General features: G+C 34.2%; 1 protein-coding gene and 1 pseudogene across 1 annotated transcript in view; one reads left to right on the top strand and one right to left on the bottom strand.

Annotated features, from left to right (window-relative positions):
• PTPRQ (protein tyrosine phosphatase, receptor type Q) overlaps positions 1 to 25,546 on the top strand; it is a 202,239-nt gene that overhangs the window by 156,730 nt on the left and 19,963 nt on the right. The window contains exons 35-39 of the mRNA XM_023749759.1: positions 679 to 778; positions 1,974 to 2,102; positions 16,816 to 16,842; positions 17,495 to 17,576; positions 20,704 to 20,794. Coding sequence (XP_023605527.1) covers positions 679 to 778; positions 1,974 to 2,102; positions 16,816 to 16,842; positions 17,495 to 17,576; positions 20,704 to 20,794 — 429 coding nt within the window. The remainder of the gene's footprint in view (positions 1 to 678; positions 779 to 1,973; positions 2,103 to 16,815; positions 16,843 to 17,494; positions 17,577 to 20,703; positions 20,795 to 25,546) is intronic.
• LOC102428429 lies at positions 12,303 to 15,552 on the bottom strand (annotated as a pseudogene).

The raw sequence follows: 25,546 nt of genomic DNA on the forward strand, positions 1-25,546 counted from the left end.
TCTTTGAAGCTTCTTAGCGTTCTTGCCCCATAAGATATGTGAATTCCTTTTGTTCCCTACTACCACTTTGGAATTACCATTCAAGTTTTCTAGTTTCTTTTAATGAAAAGAGTATATAACTTGAAGATAAAGTTAACAGGATTTCCTCAAAGATTTTGGATTTCTTCTAAGAGAGAGTCAAGTATGACTGCAAGGTTTTGGGCCTGAGCAACTGGAACAGTGAAGTTGCCATCAACTAGAGGTGGAAGGATGCACCTGAGATAAGGGAAGTATAGGAGATTCGCTTTGGAAATTTTGATTTATTTTATTTTAATTACACTTCCAGGAGGCAGTTGGTTATACAAGTAAGTTCAGTAGGTAACAATTAATAGTCAACATCATATAGATGAAGATTAAAGCCATGAGGTTGGGTAGGCTCACCAAGGGAGTGAGTTTAGATTAAAAAAAATGAAGAAGTCCAAAGATTGAGTCCCAAAGTTTTAAGATTTAGGAGAATAAGATGAACAAACAAATTTGTAAATGCTATTAGTATTCTTGAGCAATAGTCTAAGAAAATATTTTTCAGTGTTTTGAGATCCAAGATAGTATTACATAATAATAATAATAACAACAACAACAACAACAACAACAACAACAACAACAACAACTAATGATAATGTTATACTTGGTCCTCTTCAGGTGAAGGACTTTCAGAAAGAACTGTGGAGATTATTCTTTCAGTCACTTTGTGTATCCTTTCAATCATTCTTCTTGGAACAGCTATTTTTGCATTTGCAAGGTAAGAATTATTTGTGCTCACATGCCTACTATGCTTTGTGAGCATTATTCTGTCACAGTCCAATAGGGAGACAAGCCACAACAGTGACCTGAATGGGAAATATCTAATAAAAAGAACTGTTAACTAGTAGAAATACATAACTACTAAAAGGTAAAGAATCTAAGGGGTCCAGAACTAGTCAGTGCAGCAAAGCAGATGCCCTCTCCAGGATGAGGGAGAGAGGACAATAAAGGAACTAAGAACCAGAAAAGGCCCAAGGCTAACAAGGAGTGGCTACCACAAGCACATGCAGCCTATTGCCTATCGGTGGGCAAAGAAATATGACAGAGGGAAGGGGCTGGAGCTGTTTTTTAGAAGCTACCCATTGCTATTGGAGGGTAGGCAGGCTGAATTGGTCTGTAGAAACAAACTCTTGCTGAATATCTGGATATTCAGCTTGAGCTACTTGTTACCATTCACCTGTGGGAAGAGCCTGCACTTAAGAGGCAGCCAGAGCTCATGCAAGTGGGCTGCTGGGCTCCCACATGAATAAAAATATTGTAGCATGAACCCCCAAGGGAAGTGTCTTCCATCCCTGTAGCCTTGCAGGGTCACTCCATGTACTCTGTTGACAAAGCTTAACATCTCGCCAGCAGGCAAAAGAGAAATGTTACCGCGTCTAACTCTAATATTACAAACCAGGGCAAAGAAGAGTGGATTTAGAGCTCAGAAACAATAAAATGATAGCAGAAGATGCCAGGCTTCCTATATATTTTTGAATAATTTATAATGGACAGATTTAAATAAAATATTTAAAATAATTAAAACAACAGAGCATTGTCTTTTAGCAGTGGTGCTGATATCATTGAGCTATTTTCACTTTGGCATATTTTTTATTTGGAGAAATCTATTAGGCAATTGGAGGGGGGGGGGAATATAAGCTCACAGAATCAGTCTCATTTGCTCTATATTTTAAATATGCCAGTGGCTCAGGCCTTGATCAACTAATTCTCATTAAATTTTGAAACTTCAGCAAATTAACATGTTAAAAATGTTTATTAAAAATAGGTGCTATGGAATTAAAACTGGAAAAGATACTGAGTAGCTATACATTTTCAGTATAGTCAGAGAAGTGATCCCAGCGAAGAAATTATTTGACTCATGTCTAATGCTTTCTGTGATATCCCCTTCTTGGACTTTGCTGCATGGATTTTAGGATTCGTCAGAAGCAGAAAGAAGGCGGCACATACTCTCCTCGAGATGCAGAAATTATTGACACTAAATTCAAGCTGGACCAGCTAATCACAGTGGCAGACCTGGAACTGAAGGACGAGAGATTAACGCGGTGAGCACACTCCTCTGGGCGAACAGTGGTCCAGAGGGCCTGGAGCCATGACCCTATTCTGACCTATGCTTGTTGGAAGTGTTTGTGGGGCTCCTATTTATACAGGTCACAGAGATCTTCTTTCAAAGGGTGACCTCCATCTTCTGCACACTTCTCACTGATGTTCGGAGAATCACTTAATCTTCTTAATACTTAGAGTTCAATATGAACCTCGACTACAGTGCTTTCAACCAAGCTTTTTAATTTTTTTCTGAGACAAATATCTTTACACATTAAACCTTTAAAGTTATGTTTAACAACTCACTTCACATGATAGATTTTTTAAATCAGATTTCCTGGAGGTGTTCACATTTTTAATCACAAGTTTAAAATAACTAAATTTGTAATTACTTGATATTGTTTATTTTTATAAAAGCCTTTTTATAACTCCTTATTTTAGTATGACATTACATTAAAATTATAAATTGTATATTGAAACTTTATTTTTTAAATTTCTTAGTATTTAAAAATTAAATGCAAAGCAAAAAGTACCTTTGGAAGGAAAAGTAAATATGTGTGTACTAAATATGTATCAATAATATGTATTGGAAATAGTAAAGTGCTTAATTTTAAAGAATAGGTAATTTTAAATTCTTTTAAAATTGTTACATATTATTTAGAATGTTGGCACATTTGGAAAACTTTTGTCTATTAAGATAATTTATCATATTCTCAATAAAAACTATCATCAGGCTGTCTTAACAAGTTTAGATTCTTTTAAGAGTCAGTATTTTGTGATGCTTAAATAAACACAAGGCAATTGTTACAAAACAACTCAGTTGTACTTTTAAAAATTATTAACTCTGAAAATATGACATCAAAGATCTGGAACTTATTAAGGAATCAATCATTTATAGCTATTGTTTACAAAGTTTGCCCTTTGCCTAATAGATCTACTTTGCATGGATATTTCCAGCATGTCTAAGATACCTAAAATGTGCTATAGAGAGAAGTGTCACCTGATGAGCAGGCACCTTCCAAATGCTACAGAATGGAAATTATTTAGTATTATCACTCAATTACAAGGAAATTAGGCTTGTTGGATATGAAAACTTCTTTCTATTCAGATATGTATCTATGCTAATATTCTAATACAGACCATTCCCATCTGAAATGGATATTACTCCAAAGACTATGTGTAAGATGGTTATATATTACTCAAGGCATAGTTTTCAATCTAAGAAATGCTGTGTAAAAGATCAATAGATTCCCCAGGTAACCTGCCAAAGTGAAACCACATCATAGGAACAATAGAGCATTACTAGTATGAAGCTGTGTCTCCCAGTCCTTGAAGGGTCATACTTCATAGTGAAAGGAAGTGTCTAGTCTCTGTGGGCCAACTGAAGTTCAGTAGTATTCTTGCAAGTGCTTTTCTGTACTCTTTTCTCAAGGCTTTTTGCCTCCTCCACAGGCCTGGGGCCCAGTCTATTTCTTCTACACCCAAGGTGTGCAAGTGATAAAACTCAAGTCTCTCAGTGCAATTAATTGTAGTTGTTTTAACCTGTTCACACTAAAATGTGAACTGCTAAGCACCAACTTTTAGAGAATTTTTAAAAAATATTTTTCATTAATACTCCAAAAGTCCTTAGGAAGTAGGTCTTTCATAGATATCAAATAATAAAGTGTGTGTGGGGGTAAAGCCAGTCAGTATCAGAGAACGTATTCTTTATTAAGGAGGGTACCATTTCTAGGCAAACTTTGGGCTTTGGTAAGGTCAGATCCCCTAAACTCTACATGTTTGCACAGTTTGAAGCTTCCTCCACTTCTGAACACAGCCGTTATAAAAAGGTAGAAGGTTGTTTTTTTGTTGTTGTATTTTTGTTTGTTTATTTTTTAACAATTACTGTTATAGCAGTTAATAGAAAAGGTGGGAGGACTTACAGATTGTTTATTATTCAGTGTTTATAATTCAGGGACTGCCTTATTTAGCCTTGACTCCTGGTTATTTTTTTCTGATTTTCACATTTATTTACATGTCACTTTATTTGTAAAAGAATGTAGGAGTGTCTTTCAAATATATTTTAAATGTCTTATTTACTTTTACACATAGAAAATTAGTATATATTACTCCTAGTAATAACAAACTTGGAAGTTTTAGTGTCCATGCTTTTTACTTTCCCATTTGTTTGATATGATTCCAGTATTCATGACTGTAAAACATTCTGTTTGTAATTCCAATGGCACATAATAATATGCTTTGCTTGATTTATTATAGAAATGTGTTAAAATAGCCACCTAGTGGTTTGGCTATTAACTCTTCATTACAGAGATCTATCTTTAGCTTTATTATTTGTTGAAGTTTTTCATGTTAATAAAGTCACTAATACATTAGACAGTAAGACTAGAAAAATAGTAACTAGAGGAGGATCCCTGATTAAGTTCTGGAAAAAGCTAAACCTATTCAAAATCATGCAGGTCTGATGAGGCTGAAGCCACAGAGACTGATGGCAGATAGTAGGTTCTAGAAGTGAAGAATTAAGGAGCTTAAGTTAGCTTCCAAAATGTTGAGTAATTTATGCCATATGTCTTTGTCATTTGCAAGAAAGCACTTAGATAATTTCCTTTAAGTCTACCCATATGCTCTTTCTTACTTAAGCTCAAGCATGTTCTTTTCCATAGAACCTGCTCAATTTCTTCATGCTAATTGGACTTGCAATTTTCCTCATGGCTATATGTCTCCACATGTCCATAAAAGAAATAATAAAAGAGAATATCTAATCAGTCATTGAAATATTAAATTATAGGGAGTTATCTAGTTGACAAAAAAGCATTGTGATGCTTGGTACTAAATCCTTTGAAAGATTTTGTAGTTAACAATTATTTAACTACTAGAGGCCCGGTGCATGAAAATTCGTGCACTCAGGGGGTCCCTTAGCCTGGCCTGCACCCTCTCACAGTCCAGGAGCCCTCGGGGGATGTCTGACTGATGGCTTAGGCCTGCTTCCCACTGGGAGTGGGCCTAAGCCACAGTCTGGCCTCCTTCTGCAGGACACAACCAGGTGGGCTGATCAAGGGACAGTGTCAGATGGTGGCCCTGACTCTCCTCCCCTGATTGCCCTTCCGCTGCTGCTGGTCTCTGCTGCCCCCCGATCACAGTCCCCTCCATCTGCCCCCTAGCATGTGCCTTGGCTGGCCTGGTGCTGCCTGCTTGCTGGCCCCTCCCCCCACCAACCGATCATTCTGCTGTTTGGTTGATTTGCATATTATGCTTTTATCATATAGAATTTTATGTTATCTATCTCTTTATGATGTACATTTTAAGCTTTATACTATAATTGTTATATATGTAAATTCTTATTGTTTAATTTATATTTTACCTTGTTTCATAAAAGATCTGAAGAATTCTCTCACTTTATACTTTTTCTTCTTGAAGGAGGATAAAACTCAAAGATTTACTACACCATAACTCCATGAGAACAGTCAGGGTACACCAACATAACATTTCAAATTCTTATGTGGAATGATAATTATGTCATTTCATTATGCACATTTTATTTTTACGTTTTGACAACACAAGCCACATTTTTAGGAAGAACATTTAATATTTTGGGCTTATCCGTTACACATTTACCAAATTAGCAAATGATCCTTTGGTTTTGTTATATGATAAACAAATCAACAAAATAACATTTTGTGGTGACTCCTTCAAAGCATACCACTTAACTCATTGAAGTGAGAAAAGTTTCTAGGTGAAAATATTGGCAAGGTCAGCAATACCTGCACAGGTAAAACAGAGACCTGTCTCTTTAAGATAGTGAGATTGGCCCCATGGATTATTTTTTAAACTGATTTAAGTGCAACGCTGACTAACTTCCCAAAGATGTATGACAAAAAATTAAATAACACAAGGTAAAGATTCTATTTTCTAAAAGGGCTTATTTTCACCTCCTTTTCACACTTAAGTTACAGAAGTTTGGTTTCTATGGTGACTAAATCAGAAAACAATAGCAGAATAACATTAATCAATCTTTCTAATATTCTTACCTGACAGACACTCAATTTCTTCTTAGACTCAATTTTTCCCCCCAGAAATTTTGTGTATCATCCCATACTAATGATCTTGCCTACTATAGTTGAGTGAATGTAATGGTACATTAAGATTCAAGGCCAAATTCAGTAATAATGAATGGAGTTAAATTTCTCAACAAAGTAAAGCAAACAGTTGAATTTCTAGTTTAAGAATATCTTTCCTTCTTCAATAACTTTAGATGTTTGTGTGTTGAATTCTTGTTCAACTTACAGATGTCCTCAGGAAGCCTACCATTTGAGACTCCTATGAATGTGCTTTATAAACTATAAATCAAAATACATTTTGTTTTGTTATATTGTTATTTATAATATTTGTAAAATTAAAATTACCCTAATTTACTTTCATAGAGGGATTGGTAACATAATAATTGCTACTATTTATGAGCAATTACTATGTATTAAATTCTGTATGTCATGTTCACAAATAACTTTCAGTCTTTGTAGTAGGTACTCTTATTTTTGGTTCACAAATGAAAAACAAAAGATACTTAGAGACTTTAAGTAACTGCTCAAGGTCATACATCTAGTAAATAAGACAGGTATGGTTATAGCCCAGGTCTGTTTGATTCTGAGATATCAAAATACACCTGTGTGTGTGTGTGTGTGTCTGTGTGTGTGTGTGTGTGTGTGTAGTGTAGTGTGTATTTAACTCTGAGGCATACTAGATGAGATCAATATTAACCCTCTCAAATACACAAGGGCTCATGGTTTCCTTCTTCAAGCAGCATTTTCTATCAGGGACCAATTCTAAGGAATGCACTCCTCCTTTTGAATTTTTTGATATGGGACAAAGGAATGATGGCATTTGAATATAAGTTCAAATATGCAGAAACTGGAAAATCTTTAGTAGTGCAATTTTGATTGTGGCTTTCATAAGAATACATAGTATTTGACTGACACAGGAAATTTTAAGTAAAACAGCATTTTAATTGCCATCAGTTCTTTGGCAGATTCTGGTTGTTAATTTTACTTATGTTTTAAACTGTTTTATAAGCAATGGCAAAAATATGAGAATCCAAATAAGAAATGTCTGACCAGCATATGAATTCAGAATAAGAAATATGCTGAAGTAGAATAAAACTTAAAATATTTAATGCACATGTCCTTATAGTAGAATATCAAAAGTAATTCAGTGTTTGTATACTCAATAATTAATGGATCTTTACTTCCAGATACTCTTCATTTTTCTTTAGACGCAAGGAGATTTTTGTCATCCAGTAAGTTACTGTGGTGATGCAGAGCTCTGCTGTGACTATTTTAATGTTGTCAGGTGGTGTGCTCTGTATTTTAAAATATTATTGAGTGCTTTGTTGCTTAAACTGCTATTTTTCTCAAAGCCATCCCCCACGCTTCCTACTTACAACGTGCCCTCTATAATACTGCATGCTATTGATATGGTAAAGTTAATCTTATCAAAATGCACATTGATTCATAATGTGCATGTCCTAAGAATTTGCTGTGTTCTCATGTTGTGTTAGCTTTGATAGAAAAACAAGTGTTCACCTAGATTTCTTCACATACTTCTTGTCCTATTTTAATCATGGCACAAGGGCTGAATTTGCCATTTGACAAGTGGAGGCTGGGTTTACACTCCACACAAGCTCATTTCAACTGCTGCAGGTGGTAATCTGTAAGGACCAAGATGCTGCCACTTCCTGCTCCCTGACACTGGGGCACACAGGGTAGCACATTTCATGGAATCTTTAATTTTGTCCGGACCACTGGACACTCAACTGGAGTGCTTATTTTCAGGCACTCCTCTGATGCTCAGAAATGTCATTTTTATATTAGCACAAAAGTTACTGTATTCTGAAAGCAAAATGTCAGCATTAGACTGGACCCCAGCAATTGATTGAATGCCTCAGAGATAATCAGTTAATTCCTGCAAAATATATAAATGGAAGCAGAGAATGAAAATGCATTTGATTTCAAAAATTCAAATCTACTACAGAGGAATCAGTCTCCGTGAGCCAGAGTGCTGGATGGGACCAATGCTCCCAACATTCTTATTGACCACGAATAGTACTTGGCCTGATTGAAACAGAGGAGACCAGGCCTATTTCTATTCTAGTCACATTTAGCATTTGGGAATCATAATTAATCTTGTTTTACTGTTTATTAACTAATTGTCAAGTTTCCATTTACAGAATTAAAATCGTTTTATGAAAATACCTTTTCCTCAAAGGACCTGCTTGATCAGATTCAAACATTTGTCAAAGTAAGACACTCTTGAGCTAAAGATTTAAGTGATCATGTCACACATAAAAGATCCATCTCTAACCAGCACTCAAAGCTGACCTCTCAGCATTCCAGACACGCAAGTTTTCTGTTTGAGCGATTCTGCTGAATGTCTTTCTTCGTCATCATTAAACATAATCCTTTTGCTTTATGCCATTAGTACCTCAGAGAAAAATGCTCCCCTTTTCATAGAATCCTCACTGTCTCTCCTCTTTCACCAATTATTTTTCTCTCCTAGTGTCCTGCATAGTTTCCTGCTCAGTCAGAACTAAACATAATAGTTTGGGTTAATGAAAATCTTTATAGAACACCTCTATACAAATTCTATTTGTTAAAGTAGATGTGATCTTCTTCCAAATTTAGTTTTCTGAGGTTGCCTCCTAACTCCTTCCAGAGGAACTTCAGTGCTTATCTGCCTCCATAGCTAATAGTTCAGGCTGCAAGGACTTCCTTTTCGATGGTGTTATGTCACCAGCCTCCTCTTCATTAAGTCCTCACTGAGAACTTTGCCCATCTTTTCACACAGCTGTCAGCAGGCTCTTCATCCTCTCTATCTACCGCTTCAGCCCTATTGTCCCTGGGGTAGCTAAGCTTATGCGCATGGTTTTAATTTAGAATACATGGTTGACAAAATACACCAACTGTCAAGAATTTGTTTTCAAATGTGCTAATGTGGAGAGGCTTAGTAATGAGGAAAATATAACTCCTGCACCCTGGGGATCTTATTTCAGCTCTTTGACATCAGCAAGAACATTGCTTTCCCCTAGCTATCTAAAAGTCCGTTTCACTTTGCTTGAATAAAATAAGTGACAATTGGGCATCTATCAAGTGCACGGCCCTGTTCTAGGCACTGGAAATACTGTGATGACAAAAGGAAGGCAGCCTCCAAAGAGCTGCCCTTCCAATGGCTGAGTCCCTTTTCAACCTGTTTGTCCTTACAGATATAAGGAGACACATTGGGAGAGTACTTGGATATCACTTACTAATTGATTGTTTTTCTAGTTAAATAAGAAAAACATTACATTACTGACTTACTTGGGTTGTATATTTACCTTATAAAATGAAGTTTTAGCATCAGCTATATAGTACCAGCCACTGGTTAGGATAATATCTTAATTTAAATTGAAGACCACAGAAAAGTTATTGATGATTTTATGAAAAATGAGGAATGATCTGAAAGGAAGCTACTTAAGTGGGACAAATAAAAACAACAGGAAGAACAAAACTAAGACACCTTTGACAGCATTGTAGTGTTTTGGATAAGTAATAGAATATCATTTAGAAGTAGATGTAAGTGCCCGAGCAATTAAAAACTCACACTCACCATTTTGCAAAACTTGGAAAGATTAATTAATACATTTTACCAGAGAGATAGGATTGTTCACAAATTTTTATTTTAATATGAAGTACATATCAGTGTGTGCAAATTTCATATCTTTATATCAAGGCAATAGACTTTGAGGTTCTTTTCTTTTTTGCCTAACTTAACTAGTTAGTAGAAAACACAAAGTTTCCTAATTTGTCCTATGCTACTGGTAATGCTCATTTAAGCTGCTCATCTATATGCTACCATCTATGGCTTTCTATTTGGACTATATTTTAATTCCCTATAGATTTCAACTCATTGACCTTGAGGGAAAGCCGAGTCTCTGTGACAATAAGGTCTTCAATCACCACTGCCAACATAAATAAATGGCTCCTCTCTGGACTATCAAGAGTAATCTGAGTGGAATTTAAGTTTTTGATAGACTTTTAAAAAATGAGCCCAGACATGAAATAATACTCTTTTCAGCAAAAGGCCATAGAAATTAAGACAGCTAAGATTCATGTAATAACACTGTTTAGCCTTTTATATTGGAACATGGTTGGTTATCTTATTGAGATCTGGGCAGTTACCCAACTGATCTGTATACTAAGAAGCTGAATATGACTTGACAATAACTTTAAATACAGACACTCACCAAAAATGTACACACATTTTAACAGCTGATTGCTTAACTTTGAAAATGAGATTTTTTTAATAAACACTGCCTTTATAATTATTCAAAGTGGTATCTACTTTTTTTGGGACACCCAATATAGTAAGTGAATAAAACAAGAGTACCATACCAGTAAAATACTCTCCATTTAAGAATTTTAGAAGTTTTAAAAAATGTTAATAAAAAGAAGTGTTCTGTATGAGTTTCTTGGAAGGTCGCCACGGAGCACTTGTTTTGAAAATAGCTCTCCTGAAATAACATTAACTCTCATGTACATCAATTTCGGTAAATTTTTATTTGTATCTAACCAAACATTTTTTCCTAAAGGAATTTAATTACCAAATCAGTGATAAGTTAATTCATTTTCCTCTTATTATGTCCCACCTTCTTTTCTAATTTTCCACATTCATTGTCCAGATTAATAGTTTATCTTATTTAAAAAAATAAAATTTTAAAACTTAAAAGAAAAATAAAATGTAGACCATAGCCAATACTTAAGGGCAAAATATACCCATAAAATAGGGGACTATTATCTGAATACCACAGACAACAACAAGGAAAACATCTAATTTTTATTTGAAATAGGTAATTCATGCCCATTTTGGCATAAATTTAAGCTATCCAGAGAGGTACTTGGATATTTCTTTTTAACTTCAACAACCTTTCATTTCCAAACTCTGGTAGGTTTAACTTTGAACCCAGCTAACAGCAGAACAGCATGTTTAACAGGATCTAGAGGGGAGGGGCAGACCTAACAAAGATGGCATCTTTAAAAAAGGATTAAAAAAATACATGCATCTTCATAAGTAGTTTTTAAAAGATCAAAATTTGCCAGTTTTCTAGAAAAATGTGTCCCAAAGTGATTTGTCCATAAAAAAACAGCCTTCAAAACCCAATTCGGGATACATCTGGCAGAAAAATATTTCATCTCTTAAACAAATCCCCTTTTCTCTTCCTTTCTCTTCAACTTCCACTGCTTATTCCTAGAAACACCCAGACAACAGTGGGAATAAGACCCAGCCTACTTCTCATGGCCTTTGCCAAGCTGAAGGCTCACACCAAGGATTGTTCCTTAAGAACCTCTGCTACTGTAAGAAAACTGATCTCTAATTTATGGGACCTGCCAAAAAATCCTAGTTCCTTCCAGGAGGGGCATGAGGGCTCTGTAAAGGAGCAAAGGGGCAGTGGAGCTGGTCCAGACTGGAACACCAGGATGTGCAAAGGGGCCCTTTCTAAAGAAAAACACCCAATGCCTTAGAAGTTAAGTTTAACCTACGGGCAAAAACATGTAGCAGCTGACATACACCAAAAAGGTGCTTCTCTCCCAATTTTTAACCATAAAGGAAACAGAGAGGAGGAGAGTCTAGAGAATTTGACCTCCTCTCCCTTCCAAGACCATATTCTAGGGCAGTGATGGCAAACCTATGACACGCGTGTCAGAGGTGACACGCGAACTCATTTTTTTGGTTGATTTTTCTTTGTTAAATGGCATTTAAATATATAAAATAAATATCAAAAAATATAAGTCTTTGTTTTACTATGGTTGCAAATATCAAAAAATTTACACGGCACCAGAGTTAAGTTAGGGTTTTTCAAAATGCTGACACGCCGAGCTCAAAAGGTTCTCCATCACTGTTCTAGGGCCTAGAATCTAGGCCTAGGCCAAAGTCAGGTTCCAAAGTCACAGACATTTGGTCACAGGGTACAGTCTTTACTGGATAAAGCTCCTACTCCTGGGCAGCCTGGCTCATGGCTGCTTCACCGAAACTTTCACCCCCATGTGCAGAGTACTTAAGAATCACTAGGGAAATTACTTTTTTTAAATTCAACTTGTCACTGACAAATACTTCAATAGGATCTTCTAGAAACTGCCCAGAGGCATCCCCCCTCCTCCCCGCCACCTCCCAGTTCAGGGTCACAGATCCTTCCAGGTGACGGGCTCCTTGCCAGACTTCTGCAGCAGCTAGTTGGTTTTAGAGAAATGTTTGCATCCAAAGAACCCTCTGTACACTGACAGCGGGCAGGGGCGGGCAGTCTGCAACAGGTGGTGGCGCTTCCTAGATGGCACTGCCCTTCTGAGTATAGGAACCCCAGAGCAAGAAGACAAGGCCATTCGACTTCCCATTGAGCCAGGACACAACCGCATCGGTAAATTGTTCCCAACCTTTCTCTTTATGAGAATTGGCCTGATGTGCTCTGACTGTGAGGACAGCAGTGAGTAGGAGACACCTTGCTTGGTCCACCCAGATAAACCTCCATGACCGGGAGGAACATAACCATCAGTGTCTGCAGACAGCTCTTTATACATGTTTTCCAAACTGGGCGGAGGTGGAACAGGTCTTTGAACACTAAAGCAGAGCCCGTGGGTCTATGATAGGGATCCTGTCCCAGGATGACAACCTTCACGTCTCTTATGTCACACATTTGGGTGCATGTGAAGACTTGGTGTGGGGGTGGACAAACAGTGTAATGTCTTCTTCTGCAACAAATACTGTTAGCTTTATAAAATATGGTTTTCTGAACTCTCCACTGAGGTGCTTCCATCTCTCACTGAAACCCACTGGCCATGTGCTGGGCACTTCCTGCTCCGCCGGGGCCTTCTTGGCCGGGCTGGCTGCTGCATCCCCGCTCTTCTCACGGGCCTCTGGGAGAAGGAGTAGAGCATCTTCTGGCCGATCATGCCGAAGTCCAGGGGGAAGCAAACGGGTCCGGGGACCTGCCAGGCTGGCCTGAAAATTTTATTGCAAATGGAATTGTAACATAAGCCTAGACTGGACAATTACATAAGAATTAGACAATTACATAAGAATTAAAAGCTTTGTTTCTTACATTATATAAATCCAAATGTGAAGGACAGATTGCAGAAAGTGATTGGGTTTAGAGTGATACAAAAGAAAATAAAGCCGAAACAGGCCCTACTTCCTTTTTAAGACCTATTTTTTATTACTTAAGTAGGCAAGAGTGATTTTTTTTTGTTCCTATATCTAATTTCCTAACAAAAGTATCTAGCACCTGTTAATGTCTAGTGTTAGATGGCAGGATCTGACCTTTGTTTATACTCTATACTGTTTGCTGATAAGTAGAGTGATCATAATTATCCAAAGCTTTGAGTTAGGTCCTTCTGAGAATTCTCAATTGCTTAATATTTTAGTGAAAATTGATTTAATTCCAATACTCTCATGGTAATCAGAGCACTTGTATTTAGCTTACTGTGTATCTTGGTCTGAATTCATCCACATTGTATACTTAACAATGATTTACTCATTGTCTACTATGAATAAAGTATGAGGGACTTGTGGTAAATCAAGTGTTACTCCGGACCTTGCCTTCAAAAATACATGGACCTTAGTGCAGTGTCCTTAATACATGTAATTAAATAGCCGTAATACAAGGTAGAAGGTGATTTGTCCTAAGAAGGAAGATATTATTTTCTCTGTAATAAAAGAGAAAAAATTCCAGGGAGAAATTATCATATGAATCAATATTCAGAAATCAGTAGAATCTGGTTGTGAGAAAACACCTGGAATGAAACAAAATGAGAGGGAGGAATTCTAAGAGAATATCTGGAGTTCAAGCAGAGTGTCTGAAGGGGAAATATAAGGAATAATGTGAAAAATGTGAGCATGATTAGAAATGCTTTCACATGATTACATGAAAACTGAAATTCACTTAGGATCTTGCATTGAGAACTGGAAAATCAGACTTGGATTGGAATCTAGATATCTGTGACCATTCTTTATGCAGAAACCTTGACTAGGAAAAATAAAATAGGAAATCTTGCTGCTTAATCCAGCACAATCTAGTTTACCCATATTTGAGTATATTTAAGACAATATTCTTGTAGAAACTAAAAATATTCTCTATATCATAAGTCATAGAAACAATGAGTAAGAGGAACTTGAGTTATACAAAATAAACTAGAAAAAGTAACTATAGTACTAAGGACAGTAACTAATATTTATGTATTGCTTACCAAAACCAGGGACTTTTTCTGAATATTTTACATATATGAACTTGATTTATATAATTTTTAAATATTTTTTATTGATTTCAGAGAGGAAGAGGGTGAGAGAGATAGAAACACCAATGATGAGAGAGAATCATTGATCGGCTACCTCCTGCAAGCCCCTTACTGGGGATCGTGTCTACTCCCGGGCATGTGCTCTTGACCAGAATCGAACCTGGGACCTTTCAGTTCGCAAGCTGAGCCAAACCAGCTGGGGCATGATTTATATAATTTTATCCCACTTTACAAATTAAGAAAGTGAGGCACAGAAAGATCAAAGTAACTTGCTCAAGATAATGTAACTGGAGCAGGTATTTGAAGCCTCACAAATATTAATTCAAGTCCAATATTTAGCCAGTTATGTTTTAAAATTAGTATTTTTAGAGAAATATTTCATAAAAATAATAAGAATTATTATAAATAAACTTTCTGTAGTATTATTCACTGAAAACAACTTACTTGAAAGAAAAAATTGTTTAATTATAATTTCTAAATGAGAATAGATATCATTAATGAAAAAGAATAAAAATATGAATAACAATGTGTTGCTTTAGCTCTTTCTTGCTTATTTATATTTTCATATGATTATTCATGTTTAACATCTTTTGGGAATGTCTTAAACATAACTTATTCTTCAATTGATTTATTGATGGCTGACCAGAAACTAGCTCTATTTCAGATTCCAGTAAAAATATTTTACCAGTCTAACCTGGATCCTCAAGCAATCCTGGATCTTCTGAGAAAAGAGAGAATCTGTTCAGTCTGATTGTCCTTAAATAAATGGACCATGAGCTTGTAATTAAATCAGATGTAGTTTGTTTGAATCTCACCAATCACAAACTGTGATTGTTCCTTGTGGCTATAAAAATGATCTCCATGCAACTCAAGAATTTTCATTTGTTTGGTAACAGGGAAATAGATTTGATAATTCAAGTATCTCATTTATTTCTATCTGAAGCTCAGTTAATTAGGATTTGCCCCATCTAATTCCCTTTCCATTCCTATTTCTGAGGAACATCATGGCATGGGAGCATTCAGGCATCAGGCATCTAAAGGGTCTTGGGTAGTGTGGGTTTAGGCCACAGTGTCTTTTTTTCTTGATGGTCTTTGCTAAGGGGTAGTTATTTCCAATTGTTTCCGCAATTCCTACCGTTGCCATGTCTGAAGGATTTCCAAGGCCTCTATTTCAGATTTTGTCTTCCTGTCTCCAAACCAAGGATTCTTCTGATATAATAGCCCATTCAGCCATCTCCATATCCATTTGGAGTCAGAATTTCTCTGTTGCCTTCTTAGAATCACTGGAGGGTGTGTGGAAAGCCCACAAGCTCATCCACCAAGACTTTGCTCAAACATTGCTACTTTATCACTGTCACGCCATGTTTGATAATGGGATGCTCTGCCAGGTTACAGCCTGAGAAGCTGGGGGAGGTTTCCTTCTGCTTGAGGACACCTACAGTATTAACCAAGATTCTATCCTTCTTCTTGATAACACTTGCTCCACCACCCCAGTACTTTTCACCAATCCCTGTATTAGAATGAAATATACTTCTTTTTGACTCATGTTTTTTTCATTGAACACACCCCTTTATGACCATCTTCATAATATTCGTTATGCCATGTTTTTCAATCTAACTATTTTCTTCCATTCATCCTTTACTTCACATAGCATCCTCTTATAAAGATTCTTTATTGAAGGAATACAGTAAAATTATCCCCAATAATATTTAAAAATTAAAACTATGTTATATGTTTTACTTTATTTCATTATACTTTGTGGCCTTTGTGTTTTTGCAGTGCTAATTTGTTGTGCATGACAAACTTGATACTGAAGATGTGCCCATTTCTGAATTTGTGTGTTACATTGTCTATTTAGCTGCTAGAAATAATTTCAATTTTTTCAGAGTATAAATAACTTGACCAATGAACTGTCACAAAAGATATGTTTAAAATAACTGAAATGATTGTGATTTTTGTTATGATTATATGTTCATCAAAACTCATTCATGAAACAAGCCTTAGACAATATGATGTCATTTTTCAATGACCCATTCTTCCTGGTTCAGCATTCTCTATGGACAAAGAAAATATTTTTTAAATGCCTATTAACTTTCTTATACCACTAAATACTATGCAATATATTAAAAAGTGACCCATTTTAATGTAGTGCCCCAAATACCAAGCAATATAGAAAAGTTCCTTCTTAGATTGAGAGAGAAGCTAAATTATCATTTGTCTATATTTGGGTCCAAATAATATATACCATTTAAAAATGAAATAGAATATTAAATAATGATCACATGTCAGTTAAAAGCATTCCACATTATACATAACTGGTTTATATTTTTCTGATTTTAATCTAGAACTCTTTTAGAAAGAGCCATGCCCTCAACTCATAACGCATTTAACACAATCTCTGTTGCAGGTTACTTAGTTATAGAAAATCCATCAAGTAAGTTTATCAAATATCTTTTCTTCTTTTTGCATATCAACTTTAGACTCTCTGATTTGATGAATCATAATGTATGGTTCCTTTCTTGTATGTTTGTTAGAAAAACCTCCAGGCTGGATATAAATCATAAAAGCATGACTAATTGCATGGTAACTGGAGAAATGCTTTCTCTCTCTCTGGGGTGAAGTCTGCATGTCTGTATTTTAGCTTGGGAAGTAATACGGGGATATTTAAACTCCTTGGGGTTTAAAAGCCATGTCATTATGAGAATGAGGTCACTGCAATATTTTATATCTTCTAAAACCTTGTAATGTATAAAATGTTTTCTGTATGACAAAGAGGTATTATGTGCTTGAGGATTCAATGATAACTTTATGCCCCTACATTTACTTGAAAAACTTTCTTCATTAAAATGTTAAATCATTCACTTAAAGTCACTTAAAAATAGAAGGAATTTTGAACCATGAATACAAAGAAAGTGCACTTAAAGGAGAAAAGTTAATTTCGTAAGTATGACAGAGTGACTTTATGGAGTTGGGTGGTTTATGGGGTTTGAAATGTCTGCTGTTCTTTAACTTGCTAACCAGTGCCACACTAAAGTGAAAGAACACAACCTAATGTGACTCCATTTTATACCTTTTCTTGCTTGGAGGCCGATCAGCAAGAAATCCTTCCTACAACACGTTGAAGAGCTTTGCACAAACAACAACCTAAAGTTTCAAGAAGAATTTTCGGTATGTTACTAACAGTTGTCACAACATTGCCAGACCTCTGGTCGTTTCATGTGTCACATTTCATGTCCACTTTAAGCATGCAAGGCCATGAAGGACTCTGGCCTTGATAATCAATACCCAATTACCAGGTTGATTGTTTGGATAGTAATGTTACACTGGGAGGCCTCTGGTGCAACCTGAACAGAATTATTCACCTACTGTGTCAGGAAAGGTGCACTTCTTCAGACCTCCCGGGGATAGCATCCTAGCCTCGTTTCTTCTCTGCTCTCTCATTCAGAAGTAGACGCTAATTTATAGCACTTGTATTCATTAGTTTTTGTTTGAGTATGGGGCTTGGGTTATACCATAAATGCAGTTTATACTTAAGTAATTATTTTAAATATAGAAACTAAATAATTCCGATTTATATTTGCCAGCTTAGTTTATGTTTGTGGTATAGGTGAACCTGAGAGCAGAAGTTGATGTGTCCAGAGATTATACAAATAATGTTATTTATAGAACTGTCCAAAAATAAAAAATAGATAAGGACTGTCCATGTTTTATAAGGCCTATTTTTAAGTTACTATGAAAATAATGCTGTCTCATGTTATGGAAAGTAAGTAAAGAACTTGTCACCTAAAAACTATTTAAAAGTTAAGAATAGTTTTGTTGCTTTTAGCATTTTATATAGCTATAAAATTGAAGTTATTTTAAAATGAAAGGTAGATATCAGATTCACAAGTTATTTTAAGACTTGTAAGCATCTTTCCTAACTTAGATGATTATTCTGTATTATGAAAATAAAACAGATTTCTAAATGTCACCAAAACTGTTTTTTCATGAAATTCATATAGTGTGTGAACTTATGAAACAAAGAATTGAACAATTGGCTTGAATGATTCAGCATTATAATATTTCAGCCTCTCAGGGAATAATAACAAAAAATGTGAGAAGATTAATGGTATTTCCTACAGCTTTTTGGTTATGCTTCTTAAGTAATATTGGTCTGGACTTAACAAAATCGGTGGTACCATAAAACTCTTTTTAGCATTTACACAGCAGGAACTCTCAATTTTTCAGAAGCAAAAGTGTAATTTCACTAGAATAGAAGCGAATATAATTACATTATGCATGACTGAGTAGATGAAAAGTTTTATTAGCAATAACTTTTTCACATATATTATACTGAGAAAGTTTCTAGTTTAGTTCTTTTGGAGATCATGGTTTTTAAGAACTTGGAGCATTTTTATATAAATATATAGGTTTTGTGTATATGTTATATAAATGTATCTATATATATATATATATATGCAAGGGATTTGTTTTAATGTTTTTATCCTAATGCTGTATTAAGTTTGTTAAAGCAAAATTATGTTTTAATAAACAAATGCATATTTGATGCATATATTTGAAAAAACTTATAATTCAGGTTATATTCACATATTTTACTTTAAATATTTATAAGCTCTTATCATATGACAGGCATTGTATTTGGCACTTTGATATATATCAATTCCATATTTAATATCTAAGTGAACTTGTGCAAATCACTTAAACTCTCTGTGCTTTGTTGTCCTCATCTATAACATGTTAGCATCTACCTCATTGAGTTGTGAAGACTGAAATGATTGAACATGTGTAATACTAAGAATAGTGGCTGGCACAAGTGTTAGCTATTATGACAATTATTCCTACCAGAAAGAAGTTCATGTTATGATAACTGCAGATATGTATTTAAGATTACAGAGGCACTGTATCATGACAGAGATATTCATTAAGAAATGAGGATAAACTCTGTTAGGATAGCAGTCAGAAAAGACTTCACAAAAAGGTGACCTTTGAGATGAATTTCGGACAGAAATCCAATGAGTACATGAAGGGAAAAAGGTATTCCAGAGAGAGGGAATAAATGCAAGAGCATAAGGATGCAAAACGGTCCAACTGTGATCCCACTGAAAAGAGGAAACAGTAGAAGAAAGAGCTAACAGTAGGGAGGACGGTTGAGGCCATCAAGTGTCACATTACTATCCGAACAGTCAGCCTGGTAATTGTGTATTGATTATCAAGGCCAGAGTCATTTAAGTCTATAAATGGACATTTATATGTGAAATAATTACAGAAGTACCACTTTTCAGGTAATTTCCAATTCGCTTTTCTTCTCCCCTCTCCCACATAGTTCTTTGTCTCTTTCAAATATTCTCCCAAAACTGTGACACATGGAGGCTATAGGATTCCTCTCTTTTTTCCTAAGCCTCTGATGCCAACACCCCAGAATTCAGGTGTTTACACTGTCCCTATGCTCTAACACTTACCCACCTGCATAAGACTGTCCAGATTTTCTTTCTGAGATAAAATAAGGTGGGAGGGAGAATTATTCAATTAAAATAAATAATTTATAATGATGTTGAATGAATTGTAAAAACAAATATTTTAGTAGCTTTTAAGGAATTTGGCAAGTTGAGACATTTCTAAAATGAAAAATTATAAATTTCGAAAATGTAAATCTCAGCTCAACACAATAATGAATACTTTTTTAGCACCAACTTTCTTAATGATGAATAGATGATATCATGATTTTTCACCAAAATGTCAATAATAGATCTCCTTGACCCTTCATCTGTGTCTGATCATTCTTAATCGCACCTTTGCATTCTACTCTCGATTTAGCAATGCCTTCTGAAAGCAGGAATTGACCTTTGGCATCTTCTCAAACTGACCAGTGTTGTACCAATTACTAGGCATGAAATCACACTGCCTGAGGAGAAAAAACAAAAAATAAATCACTGGCCTCCTTTCCCCTCCTAAGTAGACATTAAAATATTAAATAATATTATATGTATATATAATAAAACCACTAAGAAAATATGGGAAAGGGATACTAATATGGTTGCCACATCTTAAAGCTTCCCAAAGTATAAAGAAATTATACTAGAGAGCAATAGCCCAACAGACCACTTTTATTCAGGATATTTTCAGTGAAAGTTTACGTAAGTTCATTAAGGTTAATTATACCTTGTTTCTACAATTCTGAGGAGAGTTTTAAATTTAAATATAAAAGGGTTTAGAAAAAAGAATGATCTTCTACTAAGTGGAATTTCTTGTTTACCTTTGACATCAATGTAAACTGTGCAATGACTTCATTCCACAGGAATTACCAAAATTTCTTCAGGATCTTTCTTCAACTGATGCCGATCTGCCTTGGAACCGAGCAAAAAACCGCTTTCCAAACATAAAACCATGTATGTGCTCTTACCATCTCTGGTTTTAGCTTTGAAATGCTTTAACATGACCACAAAATGCATCTTAGCTTTTTTTCATTTCTTAAATATATTTTATTGCATATTAATTAAATTATAATAATGTGTTTTGTTAGCGGCAACTTTTAAATTATAGCATTTTTGCTTTGTTAATTTTATTAAAGTTAACATACATGGTTTGCAGCTTGTCACACAAGGTTCACTTAATGCAGGTGCAAGAAACTGTAGACCTAATAGTTTTTCAGCTTTGTAATTTAACCCAAGTAACAAAACTCTCTAACATCTTCCTACCGACATAATTTTCAAATGAAAAGAGAAAGTTCACGTGAAACTTTGTGCATTAGTTTCCCTTAAGAGAATTGCATTGTTTTCTTATGGAATATAAAAAATGCATTGCAAAATATTCAGTGAGAATCAAATATATTTACTAAAGCTAATGTACATTTATGCTTACCAGGATTGGTTTTACAAATAAGGCTGAACTGTGCCTTACCATACTAAAAATGGCTTTGTTTTTCAATCAATAAGAAAAACAAAACATATTATTGCTTTAAGAATTAAAGAAAAAAACATAACATACTTCTGTTAATAATAGCTATATATATGATGTTGTATTTTTTAACATGTTTCTGCTATCTATATTCTAGTTTAATACCCTTTATATTATGAAATAAAAAGTGCCATTTTTGATGTTTTTAAATATTATCAATATTTATTTTAAAATCTAAAGTTTTAAAATATTCTTAATTTTAAAGTAAATATAACTTTTATCTTTGTGTTATGCCTTTTCAAAGCTATATTGGGGAACATTCCATACTTAAAAACTGAACTTTTCTGTCTAAAAAGACATGGACTTAGAGAAGGATACAGTCACAGAATGTTAACTCACAAAGTATATGGATAGGGAGAAATGGGCCAAATTCTGATATTCTAGAACTAGAGGATAACTGAGACATGAAATAAAAAATTTAAGGAAACATGATATAGGAGGTAGTAATCTAATGGATCTGCTAATTCCCAAGAATTAGAATAGGATGAAAATAGAAATAACTTTAATCCTAAAATCCTTTCTGGAACAAAACAAATCGTAAGTAAATGACTTTAAGAGCAGTTGACAAATAAGACCTTATAGAAAATAAGAAATGTTTTACATCTCCAAACTTTTATAACATAACCTTTCTTAACAGGCCCTTTGGTCTTCCCTTTAAGAGAGTTAACTTGGGTTGGATGCATCATAAGTTTAAGAGTTATAGAAATTACATTTTTATACTCTTCTGTACCTAAATTTCTTCCAGACTATCTAGGTCATGCACACTCAGTGATATTCTGTGAAAATAAATACTATAGTTTGATTGAAGGATAGTTACTATGTAATATTTAATATTTGTTTACAATTATATAGTTGGCTGAATGAATTTATTATATGTCAGTATATGTAAAATAAGTAAATCAAATATGTCTGATTAGTTGTCAAGAATCAAAGAATATTTAATTTAAATATGTAAAAATTTGTTAGATATTTTAAATGTGATATTTCAATCTTTTATTATTAAGATTTAACTGCATTATTATCTGGATTCACATCATAGCTATAAAATAGTCAGACAGTACTAACTTATTACTTATAGGATAAAATGAGAATAAGGATGGTTGATGGGACTAAATAAACAGCCTTAGAACAAGAAGAACTGAGGCACATGATTATTCCAACTCTTGATTTCTGAGGCTATGACAAAAAGAAATAATTGTTAGTGATGGACTTATGTTGTAAATTAATGATGTTCTGGAATGTTAGAATGGAAAGTTCATGCTTTCTTTTCTTTTTTTTTTTCTTTTTTTTTTTTTTTTGCTAGAGTCAAATGGATAATATCCAGTTGTTTTCTGCTTTCTTCTTAATATCAGTACTAAAAACCTATGGTACTTTTTCAAATAATATATTACATCTATACCTATGGATTTGTACGGGGAAACCTTTTTCTTAACTGTCCTCTTAAAGCAGTGGTTCTCAACTTTCTTGCCCTTTAAATACAGTTCCTCATGTTGTGACCCAACCATAAAATTATTTTCGTTGCTACTTCATAATTGTAATGTTGCTACTGTTATGAATCATAATGTAAATATCTTATATGCAGGATGGTCTTAGGCGACCCCTGTGAAAGGGTCATTCGACCCCCAAAGGGGTCGCGACCCACAGGTTGAGAACCACTGTCTTAAAGAATTGGAGGTCCTATAAGAAATAATTTTGTTAAGTAAAATTTTATATTTTCCAAGAATGTTATTAGAATAATTTGTTAATTCAACTAACACATACCCTCTGTATAGTAATAAAAAAAATAAGCTAAGAATACATGGGTTCTAATCGAATACCCTGGGTTGTGATCCTATTTACCCACTAACTACTTTAGTGACTGGACATATTATTTGTGGTTTCTATCTCTTAAGGTTATTGTGAGGATCAGATGAAATAATCATGTAAATCAATTTGCCCAGTAGTGAAACAGGAAAAACACTCAATATGTTCTTACAATTGTAAATAATCAGTAGGTTGCTTATCTTACAAAAAAAATGCTAACTTTCTGAGTGACTAAGACTTAGGAATAGGCCCTTATGGTCTATAGTCTGGGAGTAACAAGATCACTTTCCTAGCCTGGGTTAAATGGCAAGTGGTAAACTCACAGCCACCTCTATGTCCAGTACATCCACCACCCACCCCTTCACACACACACAGAATAAGCAAATGAGTTTAGACTAAATATATTTACCCATTGTGCTTGCAAAGAAGCCATAAAGCCGCAGAAATGTGTTCTCTCCTGTAGAGAATGAATTCATTTTAATAGAATCTGACTTTCAGCCTGAGCCAGATCAGTGAAGTGCATTGTTTCCCTTGAGTAATGTAGGAAGTAGAATTTCAAATATCACAGTGCATTTTAGAAGATATTAGCTTACAGGGCTTTAAGATGCTAGAATTAGCCACAAATACTTGCAGGAGAGATTTGCAAATCTCTGCTTGACAGGACATCATGACCTTCAGGAGTGTTCCAACACTAGGAATAAAAAATTTAACTTGTTGTTGACTCAGATAGTTATAAACAGACGTATCGAGTGAATAGAAACCTTCCTTAGTTACAGGACTAGCCACCATGTCATTAAAATAGTTTGGTCATACCAAATTCAGAATCTTTGGAACATAATCATCAGCATGAATTTGCTAAACATTTCCCATCTCTAACTTTGAAACCATTGTGCAAGTCATTAGTTACTAATAATCTGGCTATGTCATTTTAACATATAACATGGGCTCAAGTTTTAAGAATATGAAAAAAACGTATTGAATGCTTACCATAAGCTTTATGTAAGTTTTCCTCAAGAGGATTCTACAAAATAAATATTATAGCTACATATTATAGCTGAGGTAACAAAGGAGGATAGTAGACAGATCATCTGGAATTCAAACCCAAACTCATTTTCCCATTTTTCCTCCGTTATTGAGTGTCTTCTCATTAAGGTTTAAAAAAATCATTCAAAATAATTAATTAGTAATAATATATTATTTTTATTATTCCCATGTCTACTTAAAATTAGTACTGGAAATTGTAATTATATTACCAACTTGGTAAAAAAAATCTTCAGGGGAAAAAAATCTAGTATTTTGAAGAAAAGTAATAGGAGTTGTTTACATTTTCCAAATCTTAAAAATTCTAATAATTAAAAGTTTGGTATTAAATCAAGAATAAGCACATAAATTAATAGAAGAGAATAATTACTCCAGAAATAGATGTAAATAATATAGAGAAATCTAGTGAATTAATAAAGTAATATTTTGAATTAGAAGGGGAAGAAGAAATGTTAAAAAATGGGGTCTATTTGTTGTTTCAAATGGCAACAAGCAAACAAACAATAAAGAATAGATTTTACTTCATTCTGTAAAATAAATAAATAAATAAATCCCAATGGATTGAAATACTTAAAACAAAAGCAAAAAAGCATATTAAAGTTCCAGAAGAAAGTATGAATTAATTTGTGAAAATAGGAATATTGTTGACAAACACCTTCGCATAAATGATAAAAGCAGCTATAATGAAGCCATAATGAAAAGAAATGAGAAATTTGATTACAAAAAATATATATTTTATGTAGGATAAGATAGCTAGCTAGATTGATAGAGTAAAAGACAAACAACAAAGGAGAAAAGTTTAATACATAATACACTAGGACACATGTAACTTTTGTTTTTAGTATAAAGTATTTTTAATAGGAAAGTAGTATAGTATGAAAAGGAAATAATAGAAAAGGCCAATAAACAAGCAAAGAAGCTGAATTTTAATTATAGTTAAGGGGATAAAAATAAATATTATGAGATATCAATTTGTGTCTGTCAGAAGATCACAAATTAAAATGTTGGATAATATTGTGTGGTAGTGAAAATAAGAGGAAACAGAATTGTTTGAACATTTTTGTTCAGAGTATGAATTGGTATAATTACAGAACAATTTGGAATTATCTTTCAAAATTTGAAATGCACATTATGATTTGGGAATTTTACTGCTGGTAATATATAAATACACTCCAACATACATGCAAAAACTTCAGTTATCTTTATTCAGCATTTTATAAAACAAATGGCATTAATTCAAACCTTTAAATATGATGTAATCAAACAATGAAATACTACATGGATTTTTTAAATAATGAGCTAGATATCATTGTTTACGTTAATATGGAATGATACAGGTA

This window comes from Myotis lucifugus, unplaced genomic scaffold (assembly GCF_000147115.1).
Source record: "Myotis lucifugus unplaced genomic scaffold, Myoluc2.0 scaffold_9, whole genome shotgun sequence".
Taxonomy (NCBI): Eukaryota; Metazoa; Chordata; class Mammalia; order Chiroptera; family Vespertilionidae; genus Myotis; species Myotis lucifugus.